General features: G+C 49.9%; 1 protein-coding gene across 1 annotated transcript in view; it reads left to right on the forward strand.

Annotated features, from left to right (window-relative positions):
* Positions 1-11,787, forward strand: part of TOX2 (TOX high mobility group box family member 2) — a 156,730-nt gene extending 144,943 nt beyond the window's left edge. Inside the window, exons 6-9 of the mRNA XM_072879461.1 lie at positions 909-989; positions 2,933-3,340; positions 5,455-5,585; positions 10,706-11,787. Of these exons, the coding sequence (XP_072735562.1) occupies positions 909-989; positions 2,933-3,340; positions 5,455-5,585; positions 10,706-10,742 (657 nt within the window). The 3' untranslated portion in view covers positions 10,743-11,787. The remainder of the gene's footprint in view (positions 1-908; positions 990-2,932; positions 3,341-5,454; positions 5,586-10,705) is intronic.
* The last annotated feature ends 8,152 nt before the right edge of the window (positions 11,788-19,939 follow it).

The raw sequence follows: 19,939 nt of genomic DNA on the forward strand, positions 1-19,939 counted from the left end.
AACAAGCGGTGCGCTGCTTGAGGAGGGCTTTGAGTTTCCAGCGGAGGAGAGGACTGGTGGGTATTTTTCTCAGAAGTTTCTGCCTTTTTGCTGAAATTTTTATTCGGTTTTAAAATATTCTTCTCACTTGCTCAGTTTAATCTGTTTAGCCCCATGGGGACTCACACTGCTTGAGACAGGCTGGATTTTACATACATGGAGGACCAAACTCTGGGCAGAAAGGGGACCAGCGCTGAGAAACAATCATGAAATGTGTCTCATTACAGGGGAGAGAAGGAAGAATAAACAATAATTCACTCTTACAAAGCTTTATTTTTTTTTTTCCTTGGCGTAGCAAACTCTCCTGATACTTGCTGTTTCCCTGCAAGCCCCAGCTCCCAGAGTCGTAAGATTAGGCAAAAATCTCCGCTTTTATATGCTGAGAAAGGATTTCCCAGCTGTCAGGACTGCGGAGAAGAGCTGGAGAGTGTTGAGCTCTAAAGGCTTAATAACGGGAAAGCCAAGAAAATGAACGAGTAGTTTCGGATTTCTGAATGTCTCACTGTTTTTTAAGCCGGTCCTGTCATTTGGGGATTTTGGCTCTTGTCTTGCTCTTCCAAGAGCCTGGATCACACTCTCCCCCCGTTCCTGTCGGGAAGTTATTTCATTGAGTTCACCCTATCAAATCAGGCTACGTCTCTTACAGCAGAAGTGCATAAATATCTGCCCAGGCAGCAGACCGCTCTGGCCTGCGACGCCTCCAGAAATCCCAGCATGGTCCAATCCAGGGGCTTTATTTGCTTGATTTAGGGTAAATTCCTCTCCAGCAGAAATGAGTTTTTCATGCACACGTTTTTGCAGGGTGCAGCCGAGCCCAGCAGCACTCTATTCTGCTTTATTAATTATTATCCCTTGCTTGGTCCTTTCAGGCATACAAGAGGAAAACAGAAGCCGCAAAGAAGGAGTACCTGAAAGCCCTGGCAGCGTACCGGGCCAGCCTCGTCTCTAAGGTACAGCCCACGCTCGCACGGTCGCTGGACGTGGCAGTGCTGAATTTAGTTGCAACTCACGGCACTCTCTGGGGAGGAGCACGTTTATAAGAAATACGGCGTAATTGTGCTATCAGAACTGATATCAGTGTTAGCCAGCTTCCCGAGGAGCTAAAAGAAATGCTCTGCAGCACGGTTAGGGTGGGCACCAGGCTGCCTTCTGCCTGTAGCACCCCGAAACGAGACCCCGCTTTGGGTTGTCTTCATCAGCAGGTGTCACAGCAGGGGAGGACTGTCCCTGCCTGGGGACGAAGGAGTCCCCGCTGCCTGTCCCCACTGCCAGTGACTGTTCCTTGCCCAACTCTCAGGGCACGAGTGCAGCAAATGAGGGACTGCTGGCGAGGGCAGGAGGATGAGGCTCACCGTGGGTGACACTGGGGACTGGCCCAGGGGAAGGTGACATCCCAGCCCTGGGCTCATCAGCCAGCACTGGGCAGCAGCCAGGTGCCAGCACCCTGGTCCAGGCACTTGGGCTGTTCTGGCTACTCAGGACCCTGGGTCCTGCTTCTCCCTTGCACGCTCAGCCGAGAGCAGGGATTTTAGGGAGTGAGACCCATAACTGCGGGTTGATGAGCGTGTGAGCACGTAGGTGCTTAACGCACTGCTATCAGGCAAAACCCAGAGGGTCCATTTCGGCACCTAATAGTGAACTTTCAGGGGATTTCAAGTTCATAGGGGAACTCCCGGTGCTGCATCAGGGCAGCGATGATGGGCCAAGTGCCTGCCCATCCCAATCCTCCAAACATGGACGCCCATCCCAGGGGACCTCGCACCTTGCCCTCCTCCATGCCCTCAGAGAGGGGACACGGGCATTTGCTGCCTGTGGATTTGGGGTGACTTCTGCGGAGTTCGTAGGCTTGCTGGCTCAGGGGGATGTGCTGCCCTTGGGTTGTGAGTATGTGTATCACGTTGTTTTCCCTTCAGAGCTTCTCCTTGGTACTATACCGCACCCTCAGTACCTAACCACCGCATTCTGCTGCCATGGGAAATAATGCGATGTCCCAAATCAACCATCATCTGCAGGATCCATGCGATTGTGGTGGTGGACTGGAAAGGCTCAAAGCCCCTGTACAGACATGAGCACTGTTAGCTGTCTTAACTTGTAAACAGAACAGCAGCAAGGACAGAAAAAGGGAATGGAAAGGACTGTTTGGGGATTTAAAAACTCTTCTTGGTCCCTCTGGAAACCTCTGAGGGTCTTGCCTTGAATGTACCTAGCAGCAGCGTGGGGCAGGTAGCATGGAAGGCATGGAGCCACCACGCTCTGTGGTTTCATTTTTTCCCAGTTTCCCCAATGACCAATTCTTTGCAGAAGAGCAATTTTGTTTTCAGTAAAACAGCACAGTGTGATCCTGGCTGCCAGGTGAGAAAGGATCTGGAGTATCATTACAGAGCCCATCGCAGGACAAAAAACTCATTGTCCAAGCCAGAAGATGTCCCGTTGTTCTTCTCTTTTCCCTGCAGAAATGAGGCCACCATTGTCCTGTGCATTACAGACCCCACCAGGGCTGCAGGAATGCACGAGATTAGGAAAGCAGAGTTTTTACAGTCCCATTCGCTCTCTGTTGGAAGCAAAAGTGATTTTGTCACCCACCTATGTGGACCTAAGGAGTGAGCTGCAGGCGGGCGGTTTGTCCCTGCGCCGGTTAATGCCCCTCCGGTGCTCCAGGCTCTGCCGAAGGCACAGTTGAGTTACTGGACTTTCATTTCCCAGATGCGGATGCTGCACCCAGCCTGCAGTCACCCAGCGAGCCGCAGGGCTGGGAGCGCACGTGCTGCTGGTGGGAGGGGAGCAGGAGCCGCGGGGAGCCCGGGTAGCTCGGTTGGACGGACGGACGTCTCGGGACACATAACGATGTTTCCTCCCTTCCTTCCTCATCACCCTCCGTTCTGTTTTCCCACAGAGCTCTGCCGACCAGGGGGAGACGAAAAGTACCCAGAGCAATCCACCTTCCAAAATGATCCCCCCCAAGCAGCCCATGTACCCGATGCCGCCACAGGCTTCCTCGCCCTATCCCGGCCTGGGCTCGTTCCTGTCCCCATCGGACCTGCAGAACTACCGTGGCCACCCCCACCCCAGCCTCTCCAGGACCCTCACCTCCAAACCCATGCTGCCCAGCATCAGTGCCTCCCCACCACCGTCCTTCCAGATCAGCCCCCCCCTCCACCAGCAGCTCTCCTTGCACCACCCGCAGAGCTCCCTCCTCAGCCAGCCCCTCAGCATGCAGCAGGTCCCCCAGCAGCCCCTCCTGTCCCCCCCCATGGCACTACAGGTACAGCCCCCCATGAACGCCTCGCCTCCCGGGCAGCAGGTAGGTGCGAGAGCGAGAGCGGGTTTGCGGCACGAACCGCACCGTTTCCCTGCTTCCCGTTGGGTCTGCTGGTTTCTGGGTGGTTTGGGGATGTTGGGTGTCCATGTTGTCCCCAGGGAGTCTTCTCCTGGCTCCATCAGCCTGCAGATCTCGTAGTCTGGGGGTGACATTTTCAAGAGTGCTGAGCTGGGAGCACAAGCAGCCCCACAAATGGGGCAGATTTGTGCAATGTAGCAGTGAAGGCTCTTTCAGCAGGGGAAGGTGTGGGAATTGGGGATGCCCCTGGGGATGCTCCTTGTGCAGCTGGTCCCCCAGCCTTGTCCGGTCATCTGAAACAGCGGGTTGGGTAGTCAGTGAGAAACCCCTCTCGTGATATTGCTGAGAGAAGGGGGGGCTGGAAGGGCATGGGATAATAGCAGGGATCTGGGGGGCAGGTTGCCAGAAGGAGGAGAAGGATAGAGGGAATGTCACAAACAAAATATAAAATCAGTATTTTTCTAAAAACTGCCTGGCAATAGGAGAAAATCACTTTTGTGGCAGAGAGCCGAGAGCACACAATGCGTGCTTGCATGTACGCTTATACTAACAGCATAGCAGCAAAGCAAATCCTATAGACCGGTGCTATGAACGTGTGAAACCTGCTGAAGCAAACCGTCCTGAGCCGTGCCCAGGCTCAGCCCAGCAGCCCACGCTGGGCAGCCAGCCTGCTGGGTCAAAGTCTCTCCTCCTTAGACGTGCTATTAAGAAAATTTATCTGGAGGAAAAATTGGCTATAGCAAAAAACATTTCCTATACCTTATAGAGAACTTACCAGTATATGAAGGAGGAGAAGAGTGGTTTCCAGAGTTTCTCCATCTGGAATATGAACTGGACAAACTATTCACAGCAGAGGACATATGCTCTGAATTCACAGCTGCTACCATTTACTTGATGATACTTTTCACTGTAGTATTCACCCAGCTGGCTGAATTATTGTGTTTCACATGTTCGCTAGCTATATATCACAAAATTCATACAGTACTTTAGCAATGAACAAATCTTTTTTTCCCCATAATGTGACCTATTCAGTTTGGGGCTAACTTTGAGAAAACAGAAATTGTTAATTAGGGAACAGATGTTGCACTGGAAGGAAACCAAAGGAGAGCAGGGATGTGGAAGCACAGTTATCCCTGACCGTAATAAAAAGACAGCGCATGTGGGAAGGTCAGATCCTCAATCAGATTGTAATTTCCAGCCTGCTCAGGGTACCCCAAGTAACTTCTCCAGCACAGTGACTGGGCTTGGGCTCTGCATAAGCAAAGTGGCTTCTGTAATTCAGTGATAGTCCAGAAATGCGCAGAAAAGGGGATCCTCATAATCACTTCAGTTGGGGGAGTTGCTGTTGCTGAGGGCAGCATTTTGTGAAGCTTCATTCCACATATGTTTGCTAATAAAAAATTAAATGTAAAAAAAAAAACAAACCAACAAAAAAAGCCCACTGCCCTAATTTGGATGTTTTGGAGAAAATCATGTTCTCGGTCAGGTAACTACCATGACTCTTGTTTATATACATTGCCTAATGTTACCTAATTAAGCCAACCCCAAAAAATCAGGAAAGCTAATCAGTTTTCAGATAAAACAGTCCTGCAGCATCCTTGTTGCATTGCCAGCAGTGACAGCTGATGGAGAGAGCGTTGCTTGTGTGGATGTTCCTTACCTTGTTACTGTACATTATGACGGGGTAACACATTACTGCAAAGGGAGCTGCACTTGAAGTGGAAAAATGTTGATTGCCAGCGTGCTGATGCACAGGCTTTCATGGCCACGCGTCTTCTGCAGCCATTCACCGCCCCCGAGGAGGGAGGTCCTGAAAAACAAGAGGGGGGAAGAGGGATGTAAAACAGATGTTGCTGCATTGACACCTGCTTGCAACAACTTGCGCTCTGCAAGGTCCCACCGCCGTGGTTTCGGGTCCTGGGCTTGGACCCGCTGCTGTCCCTGGGGCTCCCCCTGCACTCTGCACTGCCGCATTTTTGGGGCAATGCATGTAAACGTGTTTATGCAGTATTATTAGATCTGCTGTTTCTCCTGCTGTATATACTCCTGTAACCCTTCCTTTCCCTTCCACCCTGCAGGACTTCTCACATATTTCATCTGAGTTTCAAAACAGTGTTGGACCCCGTTCGCCTGGTGCATCAAACCCTCCAGGAAGCACTGAGTGGGACAACGACTACCCCAGCAGAGAGTGTGGGATTAACCACTGCAGGCCAGTAGACAAAATAGCACATTGCTAATGCACTTTCTATTATCTGAACTGTGACAGTGTACAACAGCTGAGGATCTGCCCTAAAATGTACAGCAAGTTGGTAGGCTAATTATGGTCAATGAAGTTCAAGGTCTCCTCTTCTCTATAGGCTCACTGAAGTGATGCTATGGAAGCAGACAGCTTAAAAATCACTGATAAATTCTCCATTGGACATGAAGAGGTTTCCTTTTTTTGTGTTTCCATCCCGTTAGCAATGGCTGAGTTTGACATGTTTCCTTCTAGAGCAGGACCGGGAAGCCCAGTCTCCCAAGCAGAGTCTCTGGAGGTTTGAGGGTGGCCATGTCCATAAGCAATGTCCTTCTGTTCCTAAAGCGATTGTCCTTATTGCTGAGGCCAAACCTCCTCTGGTTGTCTCTAGCAATGGGTCCCTTATCGGTCCTGGGGTTTAACCACAATAGGGTGCAAAGCCTCATCCTCCCAAGAGCCACACAATGCTCCGGTCCCTTGCACCTTGCAGGAAAAGGCCACCGTCTTCTGCACAGGTCTTCCCCCTTATGCCCTACAAGCTCTGGCATGAACGTGCCAGCATGAAGGTCTGCTCAAATTCCCCAGTAAATAAAAACATCAGGATAGTCTCAAAGGTGGGGAACAGCAAGGGTGTGAAAGCCGTTTCCAACCTCTGCCTAATCCACTGCTCTTGGCTCAGCAATAATAGTTTGGAGACTGCTACCGTGCTCTGCAAAACAGGTACGTGGTTTGCTGGGAGAGCAGGTAGGGAGGGAGGCTTGGTAGCTTCTGAGTATTGTTTGATTTGCTTGAAGTACTGGAACATAGTGCTTTCACTGGAGATAATAGCAAGCTCCCAGCCTTTTCAGAGCACAGCTCCTGTCTGTGCCAGCAGTGCACTTACAATTGCTGGGCTGGGCACAGACTGTACAGACATTTATTTCTTTCAGGGAAATAAATAAGTTGGTGAGCCATTAGAATATCGCTGCTGTCTGCCTGCCTGAGGGTGCTCAGCTACGTGGATTGTTCTGGGCTCTGCCAGCGACCTTTGTGTGGTCCCTCTGCAGACAACCTGAAAGAAGGAACCTCTTTGGGACTTGATGATAAAAGTCACGTTAGATGCTGTGGACAAAATGCTAAAGATGCTTGGAGGGTTATGGCACAGGGATCCCAGTTTCCAGAGGTGCTAAGCAGAGGCAGCTCCCACAGAAATCAGCCCCCCGAGAAATAGGCATTGCTACTTAGGGATCAGCTGGGAAAACCCTTCTGCAAATCCCACTGCCCGGGCCCCACGCAGAAAACTCAGGGCACTCTAGAAACAGGTGAAACGCTCCCGTAGTAGTCAGGATTGAGTTTTGTGTTGCTAAAACAAGCTCTGTGACATCTGGCTGGAGTGCCGTATTGTAAGCAGAGGGCCCATGCAATTCATGATCAAAGCTCATGCATTTCATGCCTTTGTCACAGCAGAAATATCGAATTTCATGGGTTTATCACAGCTTCCTGGAAAAAAACCATTCTAAAACCAGACAGATTATGCAGAGACTTCCAGATAATTATTAGAGTAGATTATAGCAATGCACTCAGATGGATATAGATCAGTAGTGCAGAGTGCTTAGTGCACCGAAAAATGTTGTCGTCTCTGTTAAGGAAGGAGCCCATCTCCCACGGCTAGAGACGCACGAGCTGCTGGCAGCCCAGCTCCCAAAGCTGGCTTGTTCCCATTTTATTGTAAAGCCTGGTGCGTCAGCAGTGCCATCCCCTCCTGCTCCTGCTAGCCCCTGCTATTTGCTGCCTAAGTGCATGCTCTGCATTGCCTGTAGCATCCACAGACGTTTGTAGGACTGCAGCCCCGGTCTGCCTCAAGGTTACACTCATGTCGAGAAAAGAGGTGATCTGGTTCTCGTCATCTTCCTGTCTGTACTGCTTTCTCCAATGTCCTTTGCCCTAATTTGCAAGCAATGTTCAAAGTTACCCTTGGGCTGCTCCGCGTCACCTTGCCACGAGCTGGGCGTGAGATGCAGGGTGAGCTGTGTGCCTGAACGGCCCCGGCAATCAGCAGGACTTAGGCAAAGCAGCGATAACGGGAAGGCAGATCTCGTTGGGTTTGATTCATCAGTGCAGTTTTAGGTATAATCGGGAAGTCTCTGGATCATGTAATTGCCCGTTTCAACCTCAAAACTGCATTCAGCTTAATTGCAATTAAAGCAGCACTCTGAGGAGCAAAATCAGTAACTGGCTGGAAAGAAAAAGGATTATTTTCTGTTGTGATGTGGCTCAGCTGTAGAGTCCCAGATTCCTGAAGGAGAGGATCGTACCAACCTCCCCAGCACACAGGCAGTCCTGTCTTGCTCTCGGGGTTAGGATTTTTATTTCATGTCTGACCTTGATATTTCTTTAGCTTCCAACATGTGCTGGCACTGTGTTAGCTGGGGTACAACCTCCCAGTCCTACATTTTCTTTTGTGTTTGTCATCCAGACAACTTCTGAAAAACTAACAAGGTTGTCTTTCTCTCTGTCCTTCTCCATCTAATAAGGGAACTGCTGTAGGGGTTTTTTTCCCCAGTCTGTCAGTGGCAGATGATGCTTCTTCCCTTATGCCCCTCCGATTCTAGGACCCTGTGAGCAGACACTCCTTAATTCATAAATCGCCATGTCAGAGAGAGAGCTTTAAATGTTTCTTAGCTCATGCTCTCCCCATTCTTAATGGTTTTGTGCTTACTGACTTCCATCCAATTTTCCTAGCTCTTTCTGGGCTTAAGCCCAAGCTGTCCTAGATTGCTAGCAAAGACACGGGTAGCATTTCTCAGTTCCTGCTTAGTATATGACCATCGCTTCCCACAAGCAACTGCAGCATATAATTTTATTGCTTTTTGCCATCATATCACAAACTACTTACACAGTCCCCTGTCTCCCTCACCTGACAGCCTTATTCTCGCACTTGCTTTTTCCCACTGAATACCTGTGTTTTGCAGTGACTTTCTCCAAGGAACTAGCTCACCTGTATCAAGGGTGCAGCTTGGTTTACAATCACTTGCAAATCTTTCTTAATTCCTCGAGGCACCTCACTTGTTTTTTCTGCCCTGGCTTCTGCTTACAGCTCCCTCCATACCAAAGCTGTCTTCAGGGATTTCTTTACATTTGTCTCCTAGCATTTAGGTATTTTGGTGATAACACTGAACTGGATTCATCTTTCTGTGTCCTTCCTCTCATTTGCAAGGCACGGATTAGGTTCTTTTTGGGTACCATCATTTAGCAACTTTTCTCCCCTCTTCCCACTCTCCTTTGGGCTGAAAGACGGGATGCTCTCAGTTATGTCTTGTCCAGACACACAGAACCGTGTACAGCCACTTCATCTGGACACTTATAGCCTCACTAATTCCTGCTAACGATGAAGCGATCCTCTCCAAATGGGGGAATTTTCCAAATCAGAAACTAAATGAGCAAACACTGTAAAAAGGCAAGGATAAACCATCACAAATGCACTTAGTCTGGATTCAATTATTTATGGTGATACTTTGTAATGAACTGGGAAATGTTCTGTAGCATATTTTGTAAAATTAATGAAGTTTTAGTACTGGAATACCTCACTGCTGCTCAGGGACATTAAATCTTTGCTGAGTGCAGTAGGGAAGACTCTGCATTTTAAATGCAGATTATAAAATGTGGAGATTAACAAAGTGCAGACTCTTCTGCGCTCTATCAGAAGACAGCTCTATCAACAACATCATTACCTTGCTGTCTGCTATTTCCCTATTATTCCACTCATAAGCACACCCACACAGGCATCTCCCAAAGTTTTGTAATGTTCTTCACCGCCTTTTAAGGCCAGGATGTCTTTATGGAGCCAACAATCTTTCCACCAGGTCTGTGTAGATGATAAAACCCGTTAAAATGCCTGGATTTCAGAGCAAAACCCACACAGGACGTCAGCCAGGGGACGTGTACTTCAGCCACTCCTCTCTCTACTATGTCCCCAAAAAAAGAGCATCTGGGCTCCCTCGTAGGACACTGTTGATGGCAAGTTAAAAGTGCCAGCCCGCCCACGCGGAGGGTTGAAGCACTGGGTCCTACAGGCAGGGAAGGGAGCGGTGATACCTATCTGCGCACCTTGCTGTAGACCCGTCCACACGTGGGGTGTCTCAGTTGTGTAAGCCGGCTTCCCTCTCCAGGACACCCCTGGATCTCTTGAAAGCAAAGTCACTGCTTCAGTAACGTGATCAGTTCAAGATCTGGTGGGCCAGGGATGTACAGAGCACACAACCTGGCTGCTGTCCCACCAGCCCTCCTGGGTAGGCTCCTGTGAGTAAGGCAGCACTGCAGTCTTCCTTGGGTTCCTTGTACCTCCTGCTGTCTTCATCAGACCCCCGGGAAAGACCAGCTAATCCTGCTGTCTCAAAGATTTTTTTCCCCTCACTTCCTGATTATTAATTTTTCCAGTTGTAGTTCTTTGGGGAGAGGAGGAGAGAGGCATTGAGCAGATGGTGTCTCCTGCTCCCATGCTCTTCAGCCATGAAACTTATGTAAAAACTCCTGGACAGCTGCTAGCATCTTCAGGCATAAGCCCCTCAACCGTATTTTTGAGACCCCCTACTCCTTACGCAGTGTCAGAATGACACGTTTTATCCAAAAGCGAGTGTACATTTTCTAAATCTCCATGGCTTAGCCTAAGCACAGTGTGTGATGAAGGAGGCCGGTGGCCAAGGGGCTGATTCCAGGCACGGTGCTCCACAGCATGATGGTGGCGCTGGTACCAGCATCACACTGGTGTGCTCTGCAGGGAAATCCAGAGTTGGCCCTCCCCTGCAGCCCCAGCAAGAGCAAAAATTAAGCCACAGGAAGGAATTTATGTCTTAGCCCTTATTGTTAAAAATTCAGGAAGAACTAAAATTGCACCAGGCTCTTACTCTTAAGCGCCTTCTGCTTGGTTCATCTCTGCACACCCGTCCCTCGGTGGAGATCGCTTTATGTTTTGCATTATGAAGTGCCATAAAAACCATGGCACGGCTGAAAACGGGTGTGCGACCGAGTGTGCAAATGCTGATTTCAGCTCCTCCAGGCGACTTCCCGGCTGTTTCCCTGCCCGTCTCACCTTCTGCCTCTCGTTTCTCTTACAGCATGCTGCCAAGGGACAAGGCACTCTACCTCACATAAACTCAACATCTCTTTTCGAGGAGGCTCAGACGAAGGACGCTTGAGAGGGTCTATCTTACAGACTACCTGGAGAGGCACCGAGCAAGTCGTACAGACGAGAGAGCTACCACTGCACCTCGTCGCTGGCTTCGTTTCCAGGCTCTAAGAGCAGTTTTCTTTTATTATTTTTGAACTCTAAAGTCTACTTTCCGTGGAAGCCCAAAACCTCATAAATCATGAAGAACAAAAAAAAAAATAATAAAAAAATAAAATAAATAAACAGAAAACCAACAAAAAAAAAACCTAAGGACACCATTTTTCTGCTTGCCATCAGCTTAGCTACAGACTATTTTCCTAGTGAACTGCTTTTAGACGCAGCATAGGCCCAGGTCTGGTGTCCTACAGCATTAGGCCAGCTCAGTAGGAGGATGCACTCTTTTGACTTGCTAACAGCACTAAACTTTGTGCAAGAAAATGTGAAGTTTGTGTGAATATTGTACATGCAAAGGCCTTGGATGTCTGGCAAAAAAAATACAAAAAATAAATAAAAACTATTGCTAGGTAGGTGGGGGGAGAGAACAGAAGGCAAAATACGAGAGGAAAAATGTGAAAAAGATCATGAAAATATAATTTGTTGGATAGTTGTAAGTAGTTTACTAAGTGTTTTAGAGCTGTGCTAAAGACATCTTTAAGATTTTTTTGTGAAAAAAATTAGTAGTTTACTTTATAGTAAAAGCATTTTATATTAATTGTAGCACATTTTTTAGTTATACATAGAAGGGAGATGTGTATAAAAAAACAACAAAAAAGCCTGCCAAACTTGTTTCTATTATTTGTACAGCAAGAAATGGACAATTTATATCCATGTTGTATGGCATTATTATATTTTTTCTGCCATATGTCCATCTATTTAAAAATTGCTGACAATGATTTTTGTCTATTTATGAAAAATTAGAGAGCATAATTACAGTTTCTCATAAGGTGCATTTTTGGGTTTTTTTATTTTTTATTTTGTTTGACAGTGCTGCCTTCGCAGCACCTGGCACATTCGGTTCACAATGCTTATCTTACCTTTCTTTATAATAAAACATATGAAAAGTAGAACTGATCCAGTCTCTCCTTATTCTGGGGGCACACCCTGGCATGTCCTGGCCGGCGAGGTCCCTGCCTTCTCCTTGTCCTCCTCAGCTTTCCCATCCCTCGCTCCTCTCCCATCACGTTCTCACTGGCTTTCTCTTTCTCCCCTCTTTCTCTGGGCCAATACTACTTAATTAAATATAGCTGCGACCACCCCCAGAAATGAAAGCTACCACTGAGCAATGGCAGACGGACAAGGATTTTTCTTTCATTTTCTTGGAAAATGCCAACTTACGCTCACAAAGCTTACGCTTTCCTTTCTCAAGCAATAACTTGTTGCCCTATGCATTTGCTGACAAAGCTATCCCATGCCCCAGCTCTATCGACCCTCCTCCCTTCTGCCAACCCTTGAGCAGACAGAAAAAGTCCTCACAGACATGGGGGTCACCAAGCTGCCTGGTGGCTGCTGGCAGATGCCCACAAGAGCCCCATTTCCAACTTTTCCTGGGAAGTGTGGATGAGAAGGACACGAAAAGGATGGAAAATTCAAATGGCATAAGGATGGAACCGGCATTTCCATCCTTCCATAGCAAGGATGGAAAATTCAAATGCATAAAAAATAACACCATGTGAAATTTCACACCCTGGGCCACCTGCCGGGAGGAAACCTGTTAATTAATGTACCATTTTAAGCCCATTTGTAGGCATAGCTTGGCCATAGGAGTCTCACCACATTGTGTCACTACCAGACAAATTACTGCCATTTAGGTAAGGCCCAATTTCTTCCAGTGTGCATTTAAATGGAAACATGTGAAGCTGGGGCATGGCTGTGTTTCTCACGCAATTTGGGGCATCAGGTCTCGTTCAGGTCCAAATGCCACAGCTAAGATCCTATTTTTCCCCACTGCTACCTGTCTATGATGAAAGTGGCCTTAACATTTATGTTCTCCAATGACTTGAAATAACTTTTTTAAGCTTTCAGACCATTTTAATAAACCAGGGAAGAGCTCACCCTTCAGAGTTAAGGGGTTTTTTGATGAGGTAAATGGTCGTTTTCATCACCTAATGGTTTTACATACGCTACAAAACCTTGCTGCCATGCCCTGTGCCTGTTGCAGTAAGTCCCCAATAGAATACCAAGCCCCAGCTCTTGCTGGCCCACAGGCCACTCGACAGGGCAAGGAACAGGGGGTGGGAGTTGTCCTGCTGTGTCCTCTAGTTGACAGCTGCTGTAGCATCATCCCACACACCCTGCTGGTGCATGAAACAAGACCCATCCCAAAATCCCACCCAGAAGCTGCCTGCTCTGGATGGGGCAATGAGGAAGATCTGAGATGGAGGGGTGGTTTGGGGCATGGTGGGTTTGGACCAAGCAGTCCCCATCAGACCACCCTGGATGCCAGGAGAGGTGGAGATAGCGGCACCATGGCAAGGGACAGCAAGTCCCTGGAGCAGCAGGACCCTGCAGAGGCTTGCAGAAATCCAGGCAGGTCACAAACTCCTTCTGCAATCAGCCTGACATAAAATCTATGTTCTCCTCCGCTTCTGAGGCCATCACAGTGTTATTGCAAGGCGATTGAGTGGCAGTCCTCTCTGCTGAGAACATTTGCTTTCTCGGCATGAGAGAGAGACGTGAAATCAAGATGTAACTCTGTGAATCAACTTTCATTAGAGCAGTTACACTTTTAACCCCAGGCTTCCTGCTCTCTGCAAGTATAAACAGAAGTGCCTGTTCCTTGTCCCATTGACCATGGTGACTCTATTTTTTATTCTGGTATAAGCACAACAAAATCTCACCAACACAGCCCAACAGCTGTGGAGATAGGCAAGTGAGGAGAGTTGCTGGATAAAGCCATAAATGTGGGACTCTTCCTCGCTGGTGGACAGCATAAGGCCATGAAGCTCCCCTTTTAGATCTGTAGTCTTGAGACATTTGAAAATAAAACGAGGAGCATAAAAAAACTTCCTGAAGAGCAGCACGAGCAATAACATCTCAGCCCAGCTTGGCTAGCTAGTGGTGAGCAGATAATTACTCTGCAATATCAGAGCCAGGAGATTTCTTCCAAACACGCAATTATTAAAATAGGGGGGGAAATAGGACATTAAGACGAAAACCTTCCTTGAGTTATCACAGCAAGGAGACAGGACTTATTCCAGGGAGAGTTTCTGAAACGTTAATTTTTTTGTGTGTAGCAGGTAAGTGGCCTTGAGACTTTGAAATCACAGGGAAGCTATTTCCAGCCCTGGGAGGAGATCTGGAAGAGGTCTTCAATGGAAGCATCACATTACACCAGGGCCCTGTGCTTTGCCTTTTCTGAAGGAAGGTGCCCATCCACGATGCCCAGCAGCCCCGTGGACCTGCACCCCAGCAGGCAGCCCCCAGCTGCATCATCTTTGTGTCGCGGTGACGGTGGTTTTGAAGCCATTCAAAAGCCTCCACCGAGAAGGTCTCCTCGGTGGCAAGGTGACCTCGCCAATTTAGGATTGACAGTGCAAAGCAATACCCATGCTTGTAACCACTTTCTAGCCAGCCTACCAACATTACTGTGGGCTGCCTCTGCTTGTCTGCGGGCAGGCGATGGCAAAGTGCTGGTGGCTGCCATGGGGCAGCCGCGCAGGGCACAGCGACCGATCTCTGTGCGCGGCGATGCAGGAGCCGCCTCGGGGATGGAGGGCAGTTGGCTATTATAGAGCCCGGGGCATTCATGAGAAATTGTGAGACGTTCCAGACCACTTTAATCCCTACTAATCTCTAAATTTGCATGATGGCAGCTGAGCTTAAACGGTATTCCAGCTGTTGGCTATTTGTCGTGGACATGGAATTGCTCCAGGGAAGCAACTGGTAGCCGAGCCTCCCATCCACCACCACAGCTGGCTCATGAAATGCATCCAATCTCCACTAACGGGTTCAGCCCCGGCCCCGCGGGCAGGGGAGGGCGAGCACCCGGGGCAATGGGCCGGGCAGCAATGGTGTGGCCGGGTGAGCCTCTCCTTGGTCTGAATCCTTGGTCTATTGTTAGCATTAGTAGAAAATGTGGCAGCTGGGTCTCAAGAAGCCATCCGATCGCCCCTTGCACCTCAGGGCAGGGTCAGCTCTTCCTAAACCCTCCCTGTGTGCCTAACCTCCCTTTAAAAACCTTTAAATTCCAGGCAGATAACCTAAATCTCTCTCCCTACAAAGCAAATCCCTTGCTTTTGAACATAGGGAAGAATTTATTGCTTTCCTTGTTGTGGTAATTTTTTCCATATTTGAAGAAGGATATTGGCTCCCCCCACCTCCTCTCTGCCGCCCGAGCAGTTGCAATTGCGGAGGTCGTGCTCCCGGGCAGGACGAGCTGCGGCACTTCCACTTTCAGTCAATAAGCACCAGCTACACCCCCGAAAGGCTCCGAAGCAGCTCGGGGGCAGGGGGCTCGCCGGGCAGACGCTCCGCGGTGCCGCAGGGGAGGCAGGACCCAGGCAGGCGTTCCCAGGCGTCGGGCTAATGATGGCGGGGAAGCTGAGAGGCACGGGCAGGGAGAGACCTGGCTAATTGACTTTGGTTTATGAAGACGTAATTAGTAGCGCTGTAGGATGTAATGGGGAGTTTAACAAATCTCATCAGCGGGATCTCAGTGGTGTTAACCGTTCGAGCGCAGGGACTCAGCCCTCTGGGCTAGCCCACACAGCCCTGGTCGGGATGGGATGGGCTGCCTCCGGACGGCGATGCCCAGCTCACACGGAAACAGGGATACCCACCAGCATCCCACCGCCCCACCAGAACACGGCCTCCCGCATGCCCGGGGTGTCCCATGGGCTGGTGGTGTGCAGAAAGGGCCTGTTCTTTGCCTGTGGTTTCGCCTTGGGCCCCACCACGAGCTGCACCCACAGCGCAGGGCCATGGCCACAAATGCCCCGACAGCGCTGGGAGGACAGTTTCTCTTTGTTACGTCTGTGTTATTATTATTAAGATGATGGAATGGAAGGGAAAACAGTCCTGACAAGCAATATTGAAAACTTTACGCAAGAAGGATCAAAGGAAAGGACTTCATTTGACAAACCCCAGGACCTTGACAACAGCGGCACGTGCTAGGAGCAGAAGTCTTGTGCCAGCCCCAGTGAGGTCCTGGTCCTCCACCGAGGGCAGCTTTGCGCCTCAGCAAACGTCCCCATTCCCCAAAGGTCCCACCAGGGTTAGGGCTGCTGTGTGGTGCTGGTGCTAAGAGTGGTGGTCCTCGCTGTGCTTCTGCTGGAAGCAGAGCGGTCAGACCTAGAGCACGTCTGTGGTGAAGGAAACGTACAACGGCCCTGGGACCCAGCTGCTGGGACAGCCCCCACGTACAGCGCTGGGACTCCGAGCTCAGGCTCAGCAGTGCCGTGCAACCAGGCAAAGAGGTTGTGTGTCGGACCCAGCGTCGGCTGCTCAGCACCTCCAGCTCACCGCCCCACACGTACCTGTGCTTCACAAAGGTGGTGGCCACCGTCAAGTACTTCCACCTATGTCATGACCCAGCCCATTGGCACAGGCGGGGGGTCGATGGGGTCCTCGCTGCACGGTGCAAGTGGCCGAGGTAGCTGGGATATGAGCCTCATCGGCAGGACCTGCTGCGCTTTGCCAGCCCTCTGCCCCCTGCTGTCACCAGGTGATGGAAAGGCTCTACCCGTCAAGCAAACATGACATGATGCATCTTTGCCACGTTTCTGAGGACAGAAGGGCCCAAAAGAGAGACTGTGTCTTGCGGTGATGAACCACAGTCAGTTTGCTTCCATTTCATGTGCTCCACCTGCAGTGGGAGGTTTGTGTGCCCCGGTCCAAAATGCTCAGCATCACCTTAGCAGCTAATCACACAGTGCAGAGTGCAGGCAACGTACTTCAGTACACAAGGAGTGCAAAATTATTGGTTTGAACAATGAGTTTTGAAGAAGAGAGTTGAGAGGAATAACAATTCTTCTAGATGAAATACTGTGCTGGCCAGAAGGGTAATTTAGAGTCAGATTTGAGATCAGATGTTTTATTGCTGTATCCTCAACTCTTCTTGAATTTCAACTGCAATTTGATAAATCAGCATAATACCTGGCACAGTAATTGCTGTAGTTTTTATTCCTAGTGAGGTTACTTTATTACACTGCAAGCACATTAGAGAGCTTTCTGTTGCTCTGCCATTATTATTTGTGGGGACAGAAGGTCAAATAATGCAGAACATACTAGGTGGGTGTTCTGGCAGATGACACCAGTGAGCTCGTCTGCAGGTATTTGTGCAGCTGAATGACTTGTTGCTCAGCAGTACTCAGCCTCTCTGTCCCAGCACCTCCGTGGCTCCTGCCAACGCGCTGCTTTGCTTTTCTGCACGTGTTTATGCTCCCATCATGGCTCCAAGGCAGCAAAAGGCTGGGAACCCACCAGGGAGTCTCTGCCCAGGATTTTGTTTCATTTCCCTAGGTAGTGCATTACCTATTGCTCCTTATTTGCCTGAGTGGGATGCTCAGATTTCCTAGAGCTGTGAGCAGTTGCTGTGGGGGTGTGTGCTCTTCTGCCTCCTCCCAGCCAGGACCCTGTGGGAGGTGGGCAGACGCTGCTCACCATCCCATACCCCCTTGGCGCGGAAAGCCTTGGGTCTCAAAGTCCCCAACCCCTCTCCATGCCAAGGTCCTTAAGGTCTTCATGCCTCTGCCAGAGCAGACGCCCCACTTCCCTCCTGTCCTGACTCCCTCACCGTATCGCAACTCGGAGCCCCCATTCCCACAGCTCCTGGCCCAGAGGACCCCCAGCCCGCTCCACCGTCCAGCCACCAGCACCACACCTCTGCCACCGTGGCTCTGCAGTGGTTGTGGCCACGATGGCCAGAGACACCTAGACCAGCTTTAGGATGGGGATAAATGAGAAGGCAACGCAAGGAAAGACCAAGCCCTGGCCTATTTGCGTCATGGCCTGATGGTGTGTGGGGTCTGAGAGCGGCTGTGTTGCACTCTGACCCATCCGTCACTCCAGCACCAACTGCAAACTCACCCACGGAGAAGGATCACAGGGGACGAATACATCCCTGGGTGGGATCCTGAACATCCCCCCAGTCACTTGGCACGTCCCCATCCCTCATCTCCCAGGAGCCTTGCCCAGAGACAGGAGCAAGGACCAGGAGATGCTGCAGGGCTCTTTCTCCCCATGGCCTTGCTTTTAAGGTCAGCCAGGTCAGGCACCTGCAGCTGCCTTAAGTCACTGACGGCACTCAGTCTCAGTGGTAGAATGCAATTCCTTGGCCTGTAATCACATTAAAATTTTATTATGAATGAAGCCTCTTGCACTGCAAGTCTGTGGGAAAGAGTAACACTTTTACAGCTCTTCAATATGTAATTAATGGACGTTTCATTGCTTTCGAGTTGAATTTTTGGTTACAGGAGGTAGTTATGACTATAAAATGACAGTTACTTTTGATGGGATAAAAACTATAGGTCAGTGTCTTCTGCAAAGCTGAGAGAGGCCACGCGTGCGTGCCTTGTGCCGCCCGTCTCCCGTGGGGCTGGTGCTTGTGAAGGGAAGGCAGACGGAGAGTGCAGGCACCCGGGTCTGGCACAGAGATCCGCAGGCAAGGCAGCAATACCCCACTAATCGAAATCCTGAGGTCTGAAGCGGTTGGCAGGATTAGCCAGAGGAAATGAGCAGAACAAGCCCACCTGTTAGAGGCACCGCCAGTCTGGTGGCAGTTTAACAGTAGAAAAACAGTCAGACTACAGAGCCTGAGATGCATCTCTCCTAGAGGGTCTTCTGGGACCCTGGGTCCTCGTCCTCTTCTTACACCCATCCGCCCCACGGCTGAGCATCCCTGCCCCACGGCACCCACGCCACCGGGACACGGTTCAGCCAGGCAGCTGCTCCGCTACTGGGGTAGTTCTGCTCCTCAACCCCTCCTCTGGCTCCCGACAAAGGGGGAAACAAAGAAATGCCACCTATTGGTGACAAATAGCAGAAAATCCATAAGGCCTGTTGGTCTCTGAGAAATATCTAGGCAGAAATGGCGATTCCCCTCTAGATCCCCTCCTGACCACCCACGGGCTGGTCGTGTCTCACCGTAGTCATGTCTGGGGGATATGGCTCCCTCCATCCCTGATTCAAACCCGCACTTCAGTCCCACGGAGAACACCAGGACCGCTGGTTGCACCCTACGTCTGACGGGAGCCAGAGTGAGCAAGGACGGCTGGCTGGAGAGAGCCACGTGGGCTTTCAGACCCGTCTCTACTGCAGTCAGCTTCATGCAATAGCCCTCCGTGCTCCATGCAGCGCTGGCAGCAGGAATGTGGCAGCTGGATGTCAAAAGTCAGACTGCCTCTCTCCATCCCGTTGGGGCACACAGGTAACATGCAATCATTTCTGTTTCCTGATTAGGAGCTTGTAACTCCCACAATAAAGAGGAGGGCTGGAAGAAGTCCCAGGGATTTGGGATTTCTCCAGGAGACAGAACGGCTTGGGGGAAGTTAGCAGAGAAACAGGATAAAGGCATTTCAGAACATATTGAACCTTTTTTTCTTTTTCTGGAACACACAGACATTCGCTAGATACCGTCTCCGGAAGCACTACACTGCAAGTAGATTTATTGGCTTGGAGCACAGTTTATACTAAATTTTTTCTCTAGCAATTTACACAAAATATTTCTGTAGTTATGCAGGGAGTTTTTATAATTAGAGCCTTATTTGACTGCTTTAATTGTGGCTGGTCTTTTGGCAGAGGGCTTGAGTAGTGCTACCCTTTAGAGGGCTCGTGCTGTCTCCCACTCACCTGAATGACTGAGGGACGCAGAGAAAAAAAGGCCACAAGCACTCCCCAAGTTTCCCTGCCAAGGCTCTGGAAATGGCACATGGAGAGGCTCTTTCAGCTTCTAAAATTATCAAAGGAAAAAGGTGGGACAGGATGGACTTGAAGGCCTTTTCCACTCTCAAAACACATCTCCTGGGAGTTTCTCGTATCATCTCAGCACTGCGTGAGCGTTGTGGAGGACCACAGCTTTGCTGCCCTCTCTAGGGAGAGCCAGCCTGTAAAGTGAGGCTGAATTAATAAGGCCCAGAGCAAGTCACACTAATTGCCCTGACGACGGGCAAAATGAGCTTCAGCCCACAAATGGTCCTACTCGCCGCTGTCGCCCAGGTGGGCAAGTCCCAGCTTCCCCACTGGA

The sequence above is a fragment of the Ciconia boyciana genome, chromosome 14 (assembly GCF_034638445.1).
Source record: "Ciconia boyciana chromosome 14, ASM3463844v1, whole genome shotgun sequence".
Lineage (NCBI taxonomy): Eukaryota > Metazoa > Chordata > Aves > Ciconiiformes > Ciconiidae > Ciconia > Ciconia boyciana.